We start from the raw sequence: 17,603 nt of genomic DNA, 5'->3' as shown, positions 1-17,603 counted from the left end.
CTCTGCTGACAGAAGACCAACCTCAAAAGGTTTGGGAGAGCCTCTGAGATGAGGCTAATGCCATCCCTGATGTCTGCCATCAGATACTATCATTCCCCCACCAGCCAGACCAGACCGAAGAGACACAGTTGCGTTCACACAACCTCCCACTTTAACTGCATGAATTGTTTGTTCCTCTGCATTGGACTCTGGCATAGGCTATGCCTATCACTGCATCCATGGAAAATGCAGGAAATCCCTCATGAAGTAGAGTTTCCACCTCGTGTCTTCCCAACAAACATATTTCCCTAACTCAGTGTCCTCCTTTACAGACATTTAAATTCAAGAATAGCTCTGCTTGAGGTTTTGCAAGGGTTTGCCAAACACAAGAGCCAAGATGTGCTGGCTGTTTTCAAACAGCACTTGGGAGGGAACTGTGATCAAAACCAAATTCCCTCTCTTCAGTGCAATTTCTGGCTCTCTGTCTGTGAGCTCCCCATCTCCCTAGTACGCATTTGTAAAAGAGCCCCAGTGAGAGAACACTAGGGGCAAGCATTTGCCTTATAGCAAAGCCCTGCAGTGCTTCTGCACAAGAAACAAAGCTTCCAAGGGACTGGAAGCAGTTGCTGTGTTTGTGTTGACTGGCCATGGTTTCCCACTGCTGGGGGTTTCCAAAGCAAATGAAATGTTATTCATGAAAGTGGGCTCCCTCCCCAACTTTCAGTTTTTGAAAATACTACAAAGTAAGATGGAAAGAAACATGTAATCCTTCATTATCACAGTGAGGATTTACTTGTTTATTTAGATTTCCTGTCTGTTCCAAATGTTCTGCCAGAGAAAGCCCATCCAGACTCCAGGAGTGCTTGACACACATTAAAAAAATTTCTAGATGTATTTAGAAGATCAATCCATCAGAAGACACTGCCTTCCCTCACAGTGCACAAGTGCAGCAACCACATGGAAGTCCCACATGCACAATAAAATATCTCAGGATGCTTTCTGGAGAAAAAATAAAGGAAGGAGGCACACGACCCTGGGCAGAAATAGATTTCATTGTGGCTCCCCTAGATCAGGAACTTTTTACTGGGACTGTCCTTGAGCTCCAGGTACCTCTTCTTTTTCTGCCTGGAAAATGTGTTTCAGGTAGAAAAAGTGGAACTTGGTGTCTTTGTGGTCAGTAAGAGGAGAGGGTTGCATTCTGAGAGTGATTGCTCCCTCTGCCCTAGGAGGTGGAGTTCAGCTTCTTGAAGGTTATCTCTCTCTGCAGATAATACAGGGGAAACAGAGAGAGAGGAGCCCAGACCTGAGTCTGACTTTTAGGTGCTTAAGAGCACTAGCTGAATCCCATTCCAAGTACATTGTGTATAAGGAACTTAACTCCCTTGCATTGAAACTGCTCAGCAACCTTTGTAGCTGGTGTTTCTCATTCCTGTTGCTGCCCCTACAAAAATGAAACAAGTGACAAACAAGAGACCATAAACATGGCAATCGCATATAGCTGAGATGAGATAGACCTTTTGGGTCATCCTAGGATGAGGTAGCAGAAGATGAACATGAACAATTGTCCAACAGATATTTTGTGTTTGGATCATCATCCAAGCCAGTGGATTTGAAAATGTCCTGTGAGCTACTCTTCTAGTGATGCATTGGAGGCAGCACCTTTGAAACTGTCTTTTTCATTTCCTGGCTAAGAGCCACCAGCATGAGTGAACATCAAGAGCCTGATGTCCCTACTGGGGGCAATATTGCAGTAAGCTGGTATAGGGTAGAGTGGGAGGGGGCAGTTTTCAGCCAATGAGCCCCCCTAAATAATCCCTTCTTTTAAAGTTATGGGATCTTGAATGCTCCTATAAATTGCTGAGATTTTACCCTTCAGGATTTTGTCTTAAAGAAGCTCATATAGTGAGATATTTGAGACACCTCTGTTCTTGAAAAGGAAAAAGGAAAGGAAAAGGAAAATGTTCTCTCTTTTGCAGGTGTTGTCTTTATTTCACATGTTGACATAAAGAGAAAGGGCAGACTCTCGTTAGAATCTGGGTTTTCTGAAAGGGTGCTAAGCTAAATCAAATCTAGAGCTTTCCAAAAGTGACACCCCTTGGCCTGAACTCCAGTTTCATACCAGAAATAGGGCAGCCTTCCTCCATAAATTCAATGTAGCCTCAGTGGGCTGGATAGGTCTGCCAAAACAGTTCATAAAAGTAATTGTGAATCACTAGTATAATTAAGATCTGCAATTTTGAGTCTTATCTCAATACAGAAATGAAAGAGAGGATCTTACCACAAAAAGGTATAAAAAAGGATAAGAGTTCCAAAAAAAAAAAAAAGGCATTCTGCTTTTGAAAAGTTGTGAAGTGTTTCAAGGAATACCTGAATTTGATAAGTTTTGTGTAACTTACTTTGGTGAGTTTTTGTGTAGAGCTCACCTGTTGCTGTCTCCTTTCTGCTGTCCCCTCAGCTCATGTGCTCCTCGGTGCAGAAAGCCCTGTTTGAGGAGGAGGACAGAGTGAAGAAGCTGCAGCAGAAAGTGGCGACGCTGGAGAAGCGCAACAAGCAGCTGCGAGACCGAGTGAAGAAAGTGAAGAGGTCCCTCCGGCAAGCCAGGAAAAACACCAGGCACATGGAACTGGTGAACCGAAAGCTCAGCGAGAAACTTTCCTCTGCAGGTGGCCAAATCCCCTACATTAACTCTTTGAAGCAGGAGAACTCCCATGCTACCTACCTGAAAGTATAATGCAAGAGTGAGTGCTCAGGCCAAGGATAGTGGTGAACTTTGCCTGCATTAGATGAGGATCTGGCCCTCACACCTTGTCTATGCTGTGCTTTTCAAACCTTGCATGGAAAATGAATCTGAACTTGCTTTAGGCACAGGATTAAACAGGAATGCCAACCGGATTTGGCACAGCCCAAAGCTGAGTCCTCGCTGTCCTCAGTGGACACAGGGCCAGACAGTCACCTGTGCTTCTCCTTCCTCACCCACCTCCACCTCCACCACCAGTTTTAGGTTGTCTTTGAGGGAAGTGCCAGCCCAGCCCCGTAGGCCACTGCACTCACTTGACACAGGAGCTCTTCTTGCCAGCTTACCTCCTCCACATGGGCTGGGCAAGGCAGGCCTGGGGATGTAGACATGGATGCTGTGGGAAGGATGGAGGCATGAATGCTCTTTGCTCCATCATCATGCCCAAGCTCTCAACCTTGCTTAAGCTTGACTTAAGTCTACGTCCACTCTCTGGGCAAAGGCTATGTCCAAGACACACTCAGTTTAGGCCTCTCTTCAACATGAAGTATAGATGTACCCAAATTGTCTTAAGACTGTTTCTATATAACTCTAAATATTCTAAAGAAAATATCTAATTTTAATTTTACCAAGAAGTGCCTCAAGGCTCTCAGTAACTCCCTCAAGTGCCTTTATCATTAGTCAGCCATCCTGTTTGGAAATCGGATAATTTTGGGACTGTGTCTAGGTCCTAACCCATCTCCTGCAGTCAGAAGTGGACTTAACTTGTCTTAGTGGGTGCTGGATCAGGCCCAGCAGACAATTTCAGATCCCATTTTCAAGCAGGTTTAATTTACAGTGTGGATAAGTTTTGTAGTCACTGTTTGAGGTATAATGGAGGTTGCTGGGCAGCCTCACTTAGTTACGCTTAGAGACTGTAGAGACCACATCAATATCAACAGGGCATTAAAAATTTAGGTAGTTTATATATGTATATATTTTAAAATCCTATAGAAAATATTTTTATTACACATTTGATATAGTCTAATTTCTTAAAATATGAAGTACAACCTGTTCCTTGGCTATCTTGTGAAAAAAAAGTCCATCATATCCTTTAGTAGACATTTACACACTGAATTCTGATCAAGAAGTGTAGGTTAAGGCATCAGTATCTGTGGCTGATAATGTTTTCAGCTGTGTTAATGAACCATGTTTTGGGTCTTGGTACTCACCCAACCTTCCTTCGTGACAAGGCACCATAGGGAGAGAAAGGTAGAAGAGCTTTTCTGTTTTATTTCCTTTCTCAAAATAGTTTTTCTTACTCTGAGCATGAGACCCAAGTGCAGATATGGTTCATGCTTTTTGACAGGGGCAGATGGTCCTTGCCCAGCCCTGGGCAACACTCACAGTCTGCCAGGGCTAAACTCATTAGTGCAAGGTGAACTGGTCCTGGTCCAGATGATCTTTAATACAGAGGTGAGACCTTCAGAAATAGCACTATGGAAACCACTGCTCTGCTCCCAGTGCTCCACAATTTACCAGATCACTGCATGGTCTCCATGCTGTGTCTCAGCACTCAAAATTAGAGTATATCCAGGCTACAGCCCTGCTGGACCACACTTTAACTATCCCTGTGCTTGGAAAAGCCCGTATCAGCTTTCAAACGTGAGCTTTAGTCCAAGATGAACTCAGAAATTGACTCTCATTACCCTCCAGTTTGGCTCCTTTTGGAAATACAGCTTTTTTTTTTCCCTCCTCTTGAAATAATATTGGCATTTCTTATGATTCTGACTCCTCCACGAGCTCCACCAGTTTCAAAGGCTTCTCCTACCACATCAGCACAATTTGAGTTGTTTTATGCTGTAGTCAGCAATGCTGTTTCCTGAGAATTGCTACAGAACTAAGGCTTCCCTAGAAGCCATCAGGAGTTTTAAATCCCAAAATTTCAATCCATAGAAAAGTAACTGCTTTTTTATTGGTTTGTTTCTGGTTTCTGAACTGCTGTTTAAATAAATGAACTGGTTTTCCTGGGATAGGTATTAAAAGCTTGTGCTTTAATTTTTTGTTAAGAAAAATATTTGCTCTGGTATTCATTCATGTTTTATAAATGTTTGTATAAAACTGAGAAAGTATAATTAATATAGCTACACCTTTGCTATGCTTACAGATTTTCCAAACACACTGTTGGGTATCTTTTCCTTTTGGCCGATATTTTTGTCACTTGATGAAAAGATTGGAATTTTCTTCCTATTTCCCCCTTTGTCTAGCTTAAAAAAAAAGTAAAACATTTTGTTCTCCTCGTCGGTTTTGTGAGAATTTTGTTACTTTGCAAAGAAAACAAAACCAGCCCCTCCCAAATGCAAAGTCCAACTGTAATCCAGAATGTCCTTACTGGGTACAAAATATGAAAATATTGTTTCCTTGTGAGTTTTTTCCCTTTCATTCCTGCTTGTGTTTGGATCATTTCCAGAGATAAGGAGTAGCAGTCAGATCAGATCACAAGTTAACCCGCTGGACAAGTAACGGGATGTCAAGCTCAAATGAAAATGCTATTAAAGTGTCACCATTGATTGCCTGTCCCTGCTGGTGACAGTATTCAGAGAGTGACCAGGGAGGCTGTACATGCAGGAAACACAAGTGGGATGAGGAATTTGGATTATGTCTGTCCAGGTTGGTACACATCACACCGGGCTTGACACATACTGTAATTTTTAGACCCAATCTATAGCAACTTCAAGGATCAGCTAATCTGGAAACCTGTAAAAAGGGTGAAAATTCCATACTATTTCCAAAGTTAATGCAAAAGGCATGATTGAGTATGTTCCTCTTGAAAAGTTATGCAGGAGGGACTGAGGTGCAGAAATGCAAAGGAGGTTGGCATAGCTGGATGGGTTGGCAAGGGGTGGTGTAGAAACCCAAAAACATCCTAGTAAAAAATAAAGAGACAACTCCCCCCTCCACCACTTGGTTAGAAACAAGACCAAAAGTTTCAGCCCCCCATGAGAAGTTCAAAGATGCTTTACAAATTAATAACATCTGCTTTTGCAAAACATATCAGGAGCTTGAAGGCTGCCAGAACATCTGCAGGGCCAGTGCTAGGGGTTTCCAGAGCAGACGAAGCCAGAATGGAAGACAAGGATGGGATCTTCAGCATCTGTGTTCACCATGGAGGAATTTAGGGATGCTTTTGTGGACAAATCAATTTTTTCTGATGGATCCAGAGGATGACAAGAACTGAAAGCAAAATTAATTGTAACAGGACAGAGCAATAGTGACAAGGACAGAGAGAAAAGAGGGGCGGGGAGGGGCGGGGAGGGGAGGGAGGGGAGGGGAGGGGAGGAGAGGAACTTTTGCAGGGTTTGTGTGTCTCACCAGAGTGTATGTGGATAATTCAGGTGCTGCTCTGCACCCAAAAACACCTTCTGTTTTTAGACTTTACAACTGAATTTTCTGTTGTTTGTGCTGTCTATTTTAAGTGGATGTTTATAGAGCAAAGTACATCAAATAAACTCTTCTCATAAATCACAAGCACCATCCTGATTTAAAAACTCTACCTGGGTAGCTGGGGAAGAACCACAAAGTAAAGGTGGATTTATGGAGAGCAGACAATGTTAGCAGCATTCTTTGCTCCTTAACACCAAACCATTGAGAAGAAAATTTCTTCCATATGTTTGAACAAAAATTTAGGGAAATAGCCTTGTTATTCTGTTTGGGTTTTAGCAGAAGGGGGTTTTGGAACAGAAGAGCACATCAGTGTTTTAGAGCTGTATCAGTAAAGCCCATTTCTAATACACAAAATTTCTTGCCAAGCTAGGTAATCTCCCATTAATGAGGCAAAGGACCCCAAATTAATTTCTAAAAGTAGGGGAAAAACATAAAGGGAAAACTGTGACAAGCAGATAAAACTGACAACATATGTAATTTTTTCTTATAACAAATCCAAGTAATTGCAAGGAAATTTCATTTTCCTCCCCATTTAACCCCAATTATTTTCATTTAATCACAGAAATGTAACTATTTCCCTCCAAACCAGACTGCTTTGCGTGTGAAACATAGTTTCCAACATGCGCTTGGGTTCAGGCACATTCCTAATCTCCTAAAACAAACACAGTGAGCAGGACAGCACGTCCCAGCATATGTGGCACTGCTGGGAGGGTTCATTGGCTCTGGTTGCATTGGCAGGCACAACATGGATTTAGTGGGGCAGGAGCAAGGCTGTCTTTGTGAGGAACTATCATTTTGTGCATCATGATTTGGTGCAGATGACACCAAGTTGGGTGAGAGTGTTGATCGGCTTGAGGGTATCCCTACAGTGGGATCTGGACAGGCTGGATCAATGGACTGAGGCCAATTTTATGAGATTCAATAAGGTGAAATCCTGCACTTCGGTCACCACAACTCCATGCAGAGCTACAGGCTGGGGGAAGAGTGGCTGGAAAGCAGCCCCATGGAAAAAACCCTGCGGGTGCTGGTTGAACAGCAGGCTGAATACGAGTCAGTGTGTGCCCAGGTGGCCAGGAAGGCCAATGGCATCTTGGCTTGTACCAGCAATAGTGTGGCCAGCAGGACCAGGGCAGTGATTGTCCCCCTGAACTCAGCACTGGTGAGGCCACACCTTGAAACCTGTGTTCAGTTTTGGGCCCCTCGCTACAAGACACACATTGAGGTGCTGGAACGTGTTCGGAGCTGGGGAAGGTTCTGGAGCACAAGTCTGGTGAGGAGCAGCTGTGGGAGCTGGGGTTGTTCAGCCTGGAGAAAAGGAGACTCAGAGGAGATCTCATTCTCTACAACTCCCTGAAACTAGGCTCTTCTTGCAGGTAACAAGTGATAGGACAAAGGGAAACAGCTTCAAGTTGTGCCAGGGGAGGTTTAGCTTGGATATAAGGAAGAATATCTTCAGTTAAAGGGTTGTCAAGCTCTGGAACAGGCTGCCCAGGGAAGTGGTAGAGTCACCATTCCTGGAGGTATTTAAAGATGTGTAGATGTGGCACTTGGGGACATAATTTAGTGGTGAACATGGCAGTGCTGGATTAACTGTTGGACTCAATGGTTTTCGAGGCCTTTTCCAGCCTGAATGAGTCAATGATTCTATGTGGTGACATGGTTTAATGGTGGACTGGGGAGTTTTAGGTTAATGATCAGACTCAATAATCTTAAAGGTCTTTTCCAATCTAAATGATTCAATGATTCTGTGTCTTGGTTGGTTTTCCATTAGATGGGCTTGGTGGCATCACACCACTCCTGAAGTGCGATGGTTTCTTCTGAGGAGAGTGTTTTAGTGATTCCTTGCTGCTTTGGTTAATGTCATTTGCACACCACAGCATCTCCCCCTTTGCTTATCTGCCTATGGATAGTAATTTTTCTTTTTACTGAAGTTTTCCACAAACAAAGAACCGTTTCTCAGAACAAGTTGTTGGTGGTAAATAATTGTTTTGCAATGTTAAAATATAATCAGCGAAGTTACATTTTCTTTGGCAGACTCCTGCTTTAGAGTCATGACAAAAGTTGGCAGAAGTCCCTTTGCAACCTTATAGGCAGGCCTCTGCCCCAACAAAAATCAGCAGGAAGCCTTTGAAATGTTTTGGGTTTGCAATGCACATATGCTCAGGAAAGTCTTTGGAGTGCTGCATGGCTAAAACCACAGCAAACGAACTAAATGAACCTTCCTGAGCCTGGACAATCAAGCTACCATAGATGGCAGCACAGACAGCCATGCCAGAACTGACAAAAGCGGATTTTAATTGCATTTTCAGTTCCAAGATGCCTCTGCAGTGCCCAGGGGCTGGTGCATATGCTGGGGGAGATGCCTTAAGGATGAGAATGCTCTAATAAGCTCAGAAAGGAGATGAGGAGTAGCTACAGGAGAGACACTGGAGCTGGAGCACTCACAGGGCCAGAATTGCTCTTACAGAGGCGGCCACCAGTACCTGAATGGATTACTGAGAAAAATCTGTAGCTTTAGTGAGAATAGACCCAAGATTGTGTGTTATTAGCACAAGTCTACTGGAGAGCGAGGAAAATCCTCTAACCACAAGTTGGACAGAACTGTGGGCTCAGCTGGTACTGTGCCCACAAACCAGCCCACAAATACTACCAGAAAACCACATATTAGTTCAGGCAAGTGGATATGTAACTTCTACTCCACTTAGCTCATCTGGCCAGCAAGGAAGGCATTTGGATCCGTCAGGCTGGTCTGCAGCCACCCATACTGACCTGCCTCTTAAACCTTGGTACCAGGGTCCAGAGCAGGTTTTGTCTTGCCACAAAAGTTGGGAAATGAAGTGTGTATGAGCTGCAGTTCTGCTTGCAATTACCCAGACATATGTAAGATCAGGTGGGAACTGAGTGGAAGGTTTCCTACAGCTACAAATCTTTCTTAGTGTCAGACAGGTGATTGCTGACTGTACCTTCTGAAAGTCAGGCTTATCAGCATCCTGCCCCTCTCACACACAGCCCAGCAAGTCACCCAGAAACTGCCCACCTCAGTGAACATAATGAAGTCAAAAGGACCTAATCATACACGCTAGAATAGACAAGCCCTAAAAGCAGGAGAAGGAAAGTGGCCAGGGCCAGTGTTGAGAGAAGGGGTTCTGCTTCAAATTAACTCCTTCCTCCTTTCCACCAAAGGAGTTCTCTGAGGGTTTTCCACCAGAATTTGCATTGCAGTAGCTCACAGATTTAATAATTTCTCTGCTGCTGCCATGTCCCCCTATGGCACTGTGTCCCTACCCCTTTCCCTGGGTGAGATCTGCTCTGCTACCATCTGCCCACCCTGTGTACTCTGCCTTGTGAAGGTAGGAACACATCACATACAGGCACCATCTTCCCTCATGTTGCTCTTCAAATGCTGAGCTGACTTCAAGGACCCTTCTAGTGTGTTTCTTGATGCCATCTCTCACCAGGGGACAGAGATTATTACCATGTCGTTCTCTTCTTGATCATGGTGGTAGGGCCTTAATCAGAAATGCTAGGAGACATTTTGTACTTGAATATGTTTGGCCCCATTCCCACCAACTTTGGCCCTGACTGTGCCCCTGGAATCCCAGGAGATTTGGAGCAGGCTGGTAGGGCTCACAGGAGGCCAGGACAAGTCCTTTGTATCTGTGCATGTGTTCACTTTCACCAGGAGCTCCTTCATCCATGCACAGTGGATTGACAGTTGGGTGTCTGCAGGAAGTGGGCAGACATTGCAGTGAGACATGTTGGTCTTCAGTGCCCAGCTCTCCACTTCATGTACAGATTGTGGACCCAGTTCTCCTCTCACATCAGGCAGCAGCATCAATGACAATCAAGCCACTGCTGATACCCCAAACCATCTGACTTTGCCAAGTTTGTGACAGACTTCAGCTTCATACTTGCATTAGGGAGAAATAAAGCTCAGCAATCAGAGATGACCTTTTCTATCGCCAAAATTTATAACCTCCAAAAATGCTCTGCTCATCTGCAGCCCTTGGCAAAGCTCCCTCTGAGAGAGAAAGCCTCTGTCAGATGTGTTTTGTATCAGCAGATGGCCAGGAGCTGCACAGTTCCAGCTTTATCTCCAGGTGAAGAACCAACATGGAGAGCAATAGGTAAGTGATCACTTCTGTGGTTCAGCTTGCTGCTGACCTGGAGGCATTGCCTTGGAGTGGCAGCTTGGCAGCAGGGTGAAGAGTGGAGATGATCTCAACCCACTGCTGTCAGTGTCCAGAGTACACGAAGTGGCCTTGCTGCTTTTCTTCATTTCTAATTGCTCTTACAGACTCTTGGGATCTTTTCTGCAAAAAAGGCAGTCAAAAGGAAACCAAAAACCACATGGTTTTGGAGGGCCACCAGCTGCCAAAGTGCAGCCCATATATCACAGTCTGGGAACAAATGCAACAAAATACTTCACCTTTCCACTGACTCCATTGAGTCCTTAAAATGCTTTAGGCAAGGCTTTGCATGATGCCTTTCCTCTCAAAGTCAAGAAAAGGCACCAAGGTGCATGTAAATCACTTAATTCATACATCAGTTCAGTGGCAGGTCTGCATAAGAGAATTCAGGGGTCCTTGGCTTTTGGCACCTGCTCCAGTTTCTAAAACTGTCACCTGCTCGAGTTGGGCAGGGAGGGGAGGTGCCAGCACATCAGAGGTGTAGTTCCTAGCTGAGTGTGAATCAGAGTGGTCTGCAACGGGTGCTAAAATTTGGATTGCTTATTCAGACAGGAGAACACCTATCTCAGCAAAAGGATGGGACAAATGTACTCTTGACTGGAGCCAGGGAAGTCTCTTTTGCTCCTCGGTGGCAAGAGCTCTTTTGACAGCCTTCCTTTGACTATTTCAAGTCTTTACAGTCTTCACACAAAATGTAGGTCCTTTCCCAGGGCTGCCAGAATTTGGCACTTATACACTGAGGTTGCCTGGCAACAGGCAAACTGGAGAATCCTTACTGATAGGAACCATGAGGATGTCATCCTTTGCTGTGGGCATTCACAGAGGATGAGGAGCACTTGGGCAGGTAAACCACTACCTGGAGCATCTCCTGCATCAGCTCTCCCAGTGCTCCCCATAGAAGCAGAGGTTTGAAGCCCATTGCTTTTTCTCAGTGTCTCTTTGCAGGGCAGACATGCTCTTTGGAGAGCAGAGAGGACTGTTGACACTTCTTCTCTGTTCTGTTTGCTCTAGTAGATAGGTCATAATCCAAACTCTAATTTTTACAGGACTCAGTCAGTTCTGTCTCTGAGGTTTATAAGTGTCTGCCCTGCCATGTGCTCTGTTCCCTCCACCCATGCACACATCACACAGGCTCCAAAGGAACTGTTTGCTTCTACCAGGGCTTTGCTCAGGTCAGTCAGTGCTGTGCCCACACACAGGATTTTCCTTTCTGCCCTCAGCCTCCCTGGCAGCCCTGGATCTGCAGCTGGAAGCAGCTCTTTAAACTGTTGGTTGGTCAGTAAAGAAAATCAGAGACTTTCGGCAGAAAAATGGCATCAGAAGCATTTGTTTAGCTTCCTGCAGAGCAGTGAGGGAGCCTGTGGGTTGTCTCATGAATTCACAGAGTATGAGGGGAACTGCAGCCTGACTGAAAAGTATTTCAGTTTATTCAAAGAAACATAGAATGGTTTGGGTTAGAAGTGATGTTAAAGATCGTCTAGTTCCAACCCTCCTTCCATGAGACCAGGTTGCTCAGAGCCCCATCCAGCCTGGCCTTGAACACTTCCAGGGATGGGGCATCCACAGCTTCTCTGGGCAACCTGTGCCAGGGCATCACCACTCTCACAAGAATTTCTTCCTTATGTCCAACTTAAGTCTGTCCTCTTTCAGTCTAAAGACATTCCCCCTTGTCCTATCACTACATTTCCTGATAAGAGTCCCTCCCCATCTTTCCTGTTGTCTTTCTTCAAGAACTGGAAGGCTGCTAGAGCTTTCCCTGGAGCCTTCTCTCCTCTAGTCTAAACAACCCCAACTCTCTCAGACTGTCCTCACAGAAGAGGTGCTCCAGTCCTCTGATCACTCTTTTCGACAGGCTCAAGCATATCCATGACTTTCTTATGCTGGCAACTCCAGAGCTGGATGTAGTACTCCAGCTGGAATCTCGGGACAGTCGACTAGAGGAGGAAAATCACCTCCCTTGACCTGTTGACCACACTTCTTTTAACCTTCACAGCCCAATTTCTTCATCTCTTTCTCACCCAGGAGGTTAGAGTGAGGCTGATGGACGGAGATGATCCCATGGGGTCACTGGTGGTCTGGGAAGGGGACAGAAGTGCTCTTGAACTGAGCTGTGCTGGGGACACCAGGGAAGGGCTGCACCAGCCAAGAAGGGAGGACAGTACAGACCAGCAGGTCGTCCCAACCACTTACTTATGTCTCAGAAGACGTTTCTGTTCCACTCCCCCTGCCCAGAGAAAAGCAGAGAGCCTCTGAGGCAAAAGGGATTTATTTGACCTGCCGTGCCAGGAAACCCAGGCAGACCAGGGAGAGGATGAGATGCCTGATCTCTGCTCACCATCTGAGGGACAAACACATGATCACTTCACGAAGGGGTGCTCGCTTGAACAGTTCCCATGCATTGCCATGGGAACGGGGCAACTGTTTTGCTTTCTTCTTTTTAATATTTCTTTTATTATTATTTCTGAAATACCCTACTTGCTGGAGACTTGGCCTCAAGAGATAAGGAAGAGGAAATGTCACAGGCTGTTGTCAATAAATTATTTTTCCCATTTCTTGATGCCAGGAAAAGCAGCTCTCACTGGAGGAAAAGAGATCATGGGTTATGCTTTCTTCAAATTATTTGTTTCAGAGATGTTAGCAATTGCAATATGCACCTATATGGACAGAGTGTTAGTTGGAAGCTGGCAGCAACAAAGACCTTTTCTGTAGTGAAAGAAAACATCTTATAATCTGATCTTTTTTCTTGTCACATATAGGTGATTCAGGTTAATTTCAGGGTTACAACCTATTCTTTTTCACATACACAAAATAAGGCTTCATTTTGCTCCCTATGAACACAAGATGAAGAGCTAATTCCTGCCTCAGGAAATGTATCTTATAATTGTGTCTGGAACCAGCACTCCTTGCCAGAAAAGCAGAGCAGTTGTGACTTTACAACACTTCCAGTAGCTGTTATTGACACTGTTCAGGTTGAAAGTTTCCATGCTAGTGTCAGTCTCTGACTCAGTGCATGGAAAAAGTAGTTTTCAAACTGTCAACTGTTTGCAACTGAAAAACATTTTCTATTTCTCTAAATATTTTTGCTGGTTTTTTTGACCATCACCGTCTTCATAGCAAAGAGCTGGAGTGTGATGAGGACATTTTTACATCTAGCATATTATTTCTATGAAAAATACACCCTAATTCAGGCAGGTTATAATGAATGGTTGAGAGTTCTTCAGTTGCAGACAGTGAACTGAGTCTCTCTCTTAACCAGATCCATTGTCCCAGTGTCATAGACCACACCAGTACTGGTCACTGGTGGATCCTCAGCATTGTACCACAGCTGTGGTACAGTGTAATGTGATGGTCCAAGTGGTGCCACTTGCTAAAATTCTCTTCCAGAAAGCACCATCTGTAGTTGCATCCTGATGTCACCTGGGAAGCCCATCCTGTAGCCACACACTTGATACCTCACCCTATGGAGACAAAAAGCACTATCTGAAATTGCTCCAAGAGAGACTGCATGGTCGAAAATTAATGATCTTGTCCTTGTTTCCACTGACATCTAGGAGAGAAAGGCTTATTTCCATGTCTGGGAACCCGCAAGACCAGGAAACCTCACCTCAGAAGAACACCTCCTGTTCTCTTGTGTCCCTTTGGCACAAGAGGCCATAACAGTATCAGCTGCTCTTGCTCTCAGCCCCCTTGTTTGAGGTGGTCTCTGGATATTCCATGTGGCTCCCACAAGCAGGCACACGGTTGCACCAAACATGGACCAGCAGGCACTCGGTGCTGTAGCCACGCTGCACTTCAGTGGCCTGTCACAAAACAGGGCTGTGAGCCAGAGAGTGGCTGAGCTGAAATGAGACAATCCATCACCATCAAGGAGAGAGTTGCTGGGCAGGGAGGCAGGAGGACACTAAAAGGTGATGTCAACAACGTGGACGGATTGGTAAGAGCAGTTTGGGAGAATTATCTTTGAATTGCCCATGACAGATGTCTCCAATAAAGCACTTGGATCAGATTTGTCAGGACAAGCTCCTGAACAAGGGTCAAACATCCTGAACACCAGTCAGACGTCATGAGCATACCAAATCCATCCAAGGCGCAGAATCACATACATCCCTTCCAGCATCTCACCTCCACAAGGAAAGAATGATGTCACCTCTCTGGGCTCTGTTGTAATAGCAGTTTCCATGTTGATCACTGAGAAGGGCGCAGGCTGAGTTGCTGACCACACTAAGAGATGAATAGTATGGGATATATAACATAATCATCTGTTTCCATTGTTCCTCCAGTGCTCCATTACATCTGATAACTACCAAGCCCTGCCATGAAGGCACATCTGGAACAGTAGAGTTGTGTAACAACCACGGCAGCATCAACAGGGTCATTTAATATGAGAAATGAGGAAGGATTTCACATCGATTGGATACTAGGAGCTGGTTATGGGAGCAGATTGCAAATCCCATGGAAAAGGTATAGCCACCTCAGGACATCTGACTTCTACTGTGGTGACTGAGACCATGTGGCACTGCAGTCAGAGCTGTGGGCAGCCCAGGGACAGGCTATCGGGGTTCCAGGTCCAGCCCTGGCCAATGGAGTGTGGTTAGTGCTGCACTCAGAGTACCCCTGACAGGTACTTCGTTCTGTGCACTGATTCAAGGCTAAACAGGCTGGAGAAAGGAAAATGTAATCACACTGTTTAATTAAAAGATAATGGAAGCTTTCCAGCCACATCATTACAGCCATGGCGAGACAAAAATCCCTGTTCTGCTAAAGGGCTAAAATAAAATGCATTGTCACGCTGGGGATCAGCTGATCTGAACTTCGTATTCCTCATCTGCTGTGTTCTTAATTCTCACTGCTTTTAATTGACTGCAGATTTCTTTGGTTTCGCAACTTCATTTTTGAAGCAGATTCTTTGTATTCTTTATAGAATAGGTTTGGGGGTATATGAGCAGGGCTGGTGGGGGGCTTCTCACTGCTGATAAGTAATGATGTTTCTCTTGCAGCGGGAATCAGGGTCAAGTGAGATGCGAAATGTCTTCACTGATGAGCAAGGAGTGGAGGAAGCAGCATATTTCCAGCCATAAAACAGGGGACATGAAGAAGTTACAGCAGCTTTGGCAACACAGAGCTCATTAGCCCAGTGGGTAGAAAATGCACTGCAGATCCAGCAGCCTTGCTGGAAATCCATGGAGAAGAGGTGGTAAGGAACTGTGCAGGCAACAAGCAGTGCCCAGTGGTGATGGGGGACAGCCAAGATGGCCAAGGCTGCTTCTCATGGATGCATAACATACAGTAGGGAGAAAAAGGTCCTTCTCACAGGTATTGTTGAATCCTCTGCCTAAAATGTTTTGTCTGGGCACCAACTGACAGGAAAGAGAAGGGGGTATGAGTCAAACTTTTGGGGACATGATGAAAGACCTCAAAACCCACAGAGATTTGGGCTCCCAGAGCAGGAGGGATTCTCAGGGTGTACTCTGATCTGTGGGCTGAAGTTCAGTTTTGGGATATAAGTAGGTTTTTAGGTCTTCTCCTAAATCACTTGTATGCAAAGTTAAAGGAAGCCTGAAAAGTGGGAACTGGAATAGGGCTTTAGCTTTATATTTTACTATTTTCTTCCTTTCATTCCTCTCTATGGGGATGTTTGCCGAGGTGCTAAGCTTTCACTTTCTGAGGACAGGAACTGGAGGAAGAGCCAAGGGCACTCCAGATTGATTTTCTGAGTTTTGCTCAGACTGCATAATACAAATGGCAATTCAGTAGGATAAGCTCATTCCTTTTTTCACTTTTATGGATTTCATTAAGAAGCATGAACAGGCAAGAATCCCTCTAAGCAATCATATTACTGTCCTAATTTGCTAGACTTTCATTAGAACAATTAAAGATAAAATGATGCAATGACCCAGTTCAGGACCCAATTAAGACTGAATCAATAAATCAGTAGGTTTAAATCACCACCATAAGGCCATAGACAATCAAAACAAGTTATGAGGCCGAAGCTAAACACAATTACTGTATTACACCGCCATAGGAGAATTTAAAGAATGAAATATTTTCCAGTTGAGGTGCCCGGCTCATCTTACTACAACCAGGCCACAGCCTGCTGGGGACCACTGCCCTGGTGCACAGCAAAACAGTCCTCCCAGGCCACCAAGGAGATGTAGGTAGCCCTGGGCATGGTGATTCCAGGTAGAGATGTCAGGACCGCCGTCCATCTGTCCAGCCACATTTGGGGCTAAGTCATCTCCTCTGTCTGTCACCAGCTTCTTTGCATAGATAATTAAGTCCCCAGGTGTCCTGCTAACGAGCCCTTCTTAACCACAGTTGCTGGCTCTTTCCTGAAGGTTTTCCTTCCACAGGAATTGATGAACAATTGGTTCTGTCCATAGATTTAACGTGAACCATTGGTAAACTCATGCACCCGGTGCCTGCTGCATAATGTGACTCTTCTACCCCAAATGATCTTTCTGTCCAGCATCATGGCAGGTTGTCCTTCAGGGAAGCATTTAGACTACCAACTGCATCAACACATATTTGCAGAGATGCTCATCTTCTTCATGGGAAAAAAAGAAGCAAAACAGGTGGCAAAGGTTGAAAACAAACACTGAAATCCTCTTCTGTTTCTTGGGATGTTTGACTATCTTTACATTATCTGGACTCATTAGTGAAGGCTTGGTAAATGCTAAAGTCTGTTGTCCTGGACTGGTGAAGCCCATGACCAGAGAGGTTGTGGTGTCTCCATCATTGGAGATATTCAAAAGCTGTCTGGACTTGGTCCTGGGACACCTGCTCTAGGCAACCCTCCTTGTTGAGCAGGTGATCTCCAAGAGGTCCCTACCAACCTCAACCATTCTGCAGTTCTGTCTTGAGATCCCTGAAAACCACCTCATAAATGAACATATAAGTACTACAAATACTTAGGGAGGGAAGAGGAGACTCCAAGGTGATTGTCAGTGGACTCAGCAATGAACTTGTTGATGTTTGGTGGCAGTGAAGTTAAACATTGTCTTCAAAACTCAGCCCTAGCCTGAATATAGCTGAATTCCCTCTCTAGATATTGTGACCAAAAAGTAATTAAAATACATGATAAAATCCTATCATTTGAGTACTGAAAAGCCTAGTCCCAAACCTTCCATTCATGTCATGTTCCCCTCTGCTTTTCTGACAGACACACTCTAATAATATCATAAGGTATAACATATATAATATAAAATTGAGTTGTATTGTATTGTATACAGCTCAACTGTGTGCCCCTATGGAGAACAAGAGTTTATCCATCAACTCCC

General features: G+C 44.7%; 1 protein-coding gene across 1 annotated transcript in view; it reads left to right on the top strand.

Annotated features, from left to right (window-relative positions):
- The window catches only part of CCDC3 (coiled-coil domain containing 3), a 37,712-nt gene extending 32,721 nt beyond the window's left edge, over positions 1–4,991 (top strand). Inside the window, 4 exon segments of the mRNA XM_032687681.1 lie at positions 2,435–2,680; positions 2,682–2,722; positions 2,724–2,799; positions 2,801–4,991. Of these exon segments, the coding sequence (XP_032543572.1) occupies positions 2,435–2,680; positions 2,682–2,722; positions 2,724–2,799; positions 2,801–2,824 (387 nt within the window). The 3' untranslated portion in view covers positions 2,825–4,991.
- Positions 4,992–17,603: the final 12,612 nt, after the last annotated feature.

Source organism: Chiroxiphia lanceolata, chromosome 5, assembly GCF_009829145.1.
Source record: "Chiroxiphia lanceolata isolate bChiLan1 chromosome 5, bChiLan1.pri, whole genome shotgun sequence".
Lineage (NCBI taxonomy): Eukaryota > Metazoa > Chordata > Aves > Passeriformes > Pipridae > Chiroxiphia > Chiroxiphia lanceolata.
The sequence above is the reverse complement of the archived record's forward strand: the minus strand, read 5'-3'. Positions and strand labels throughout refer to the sequence as shown.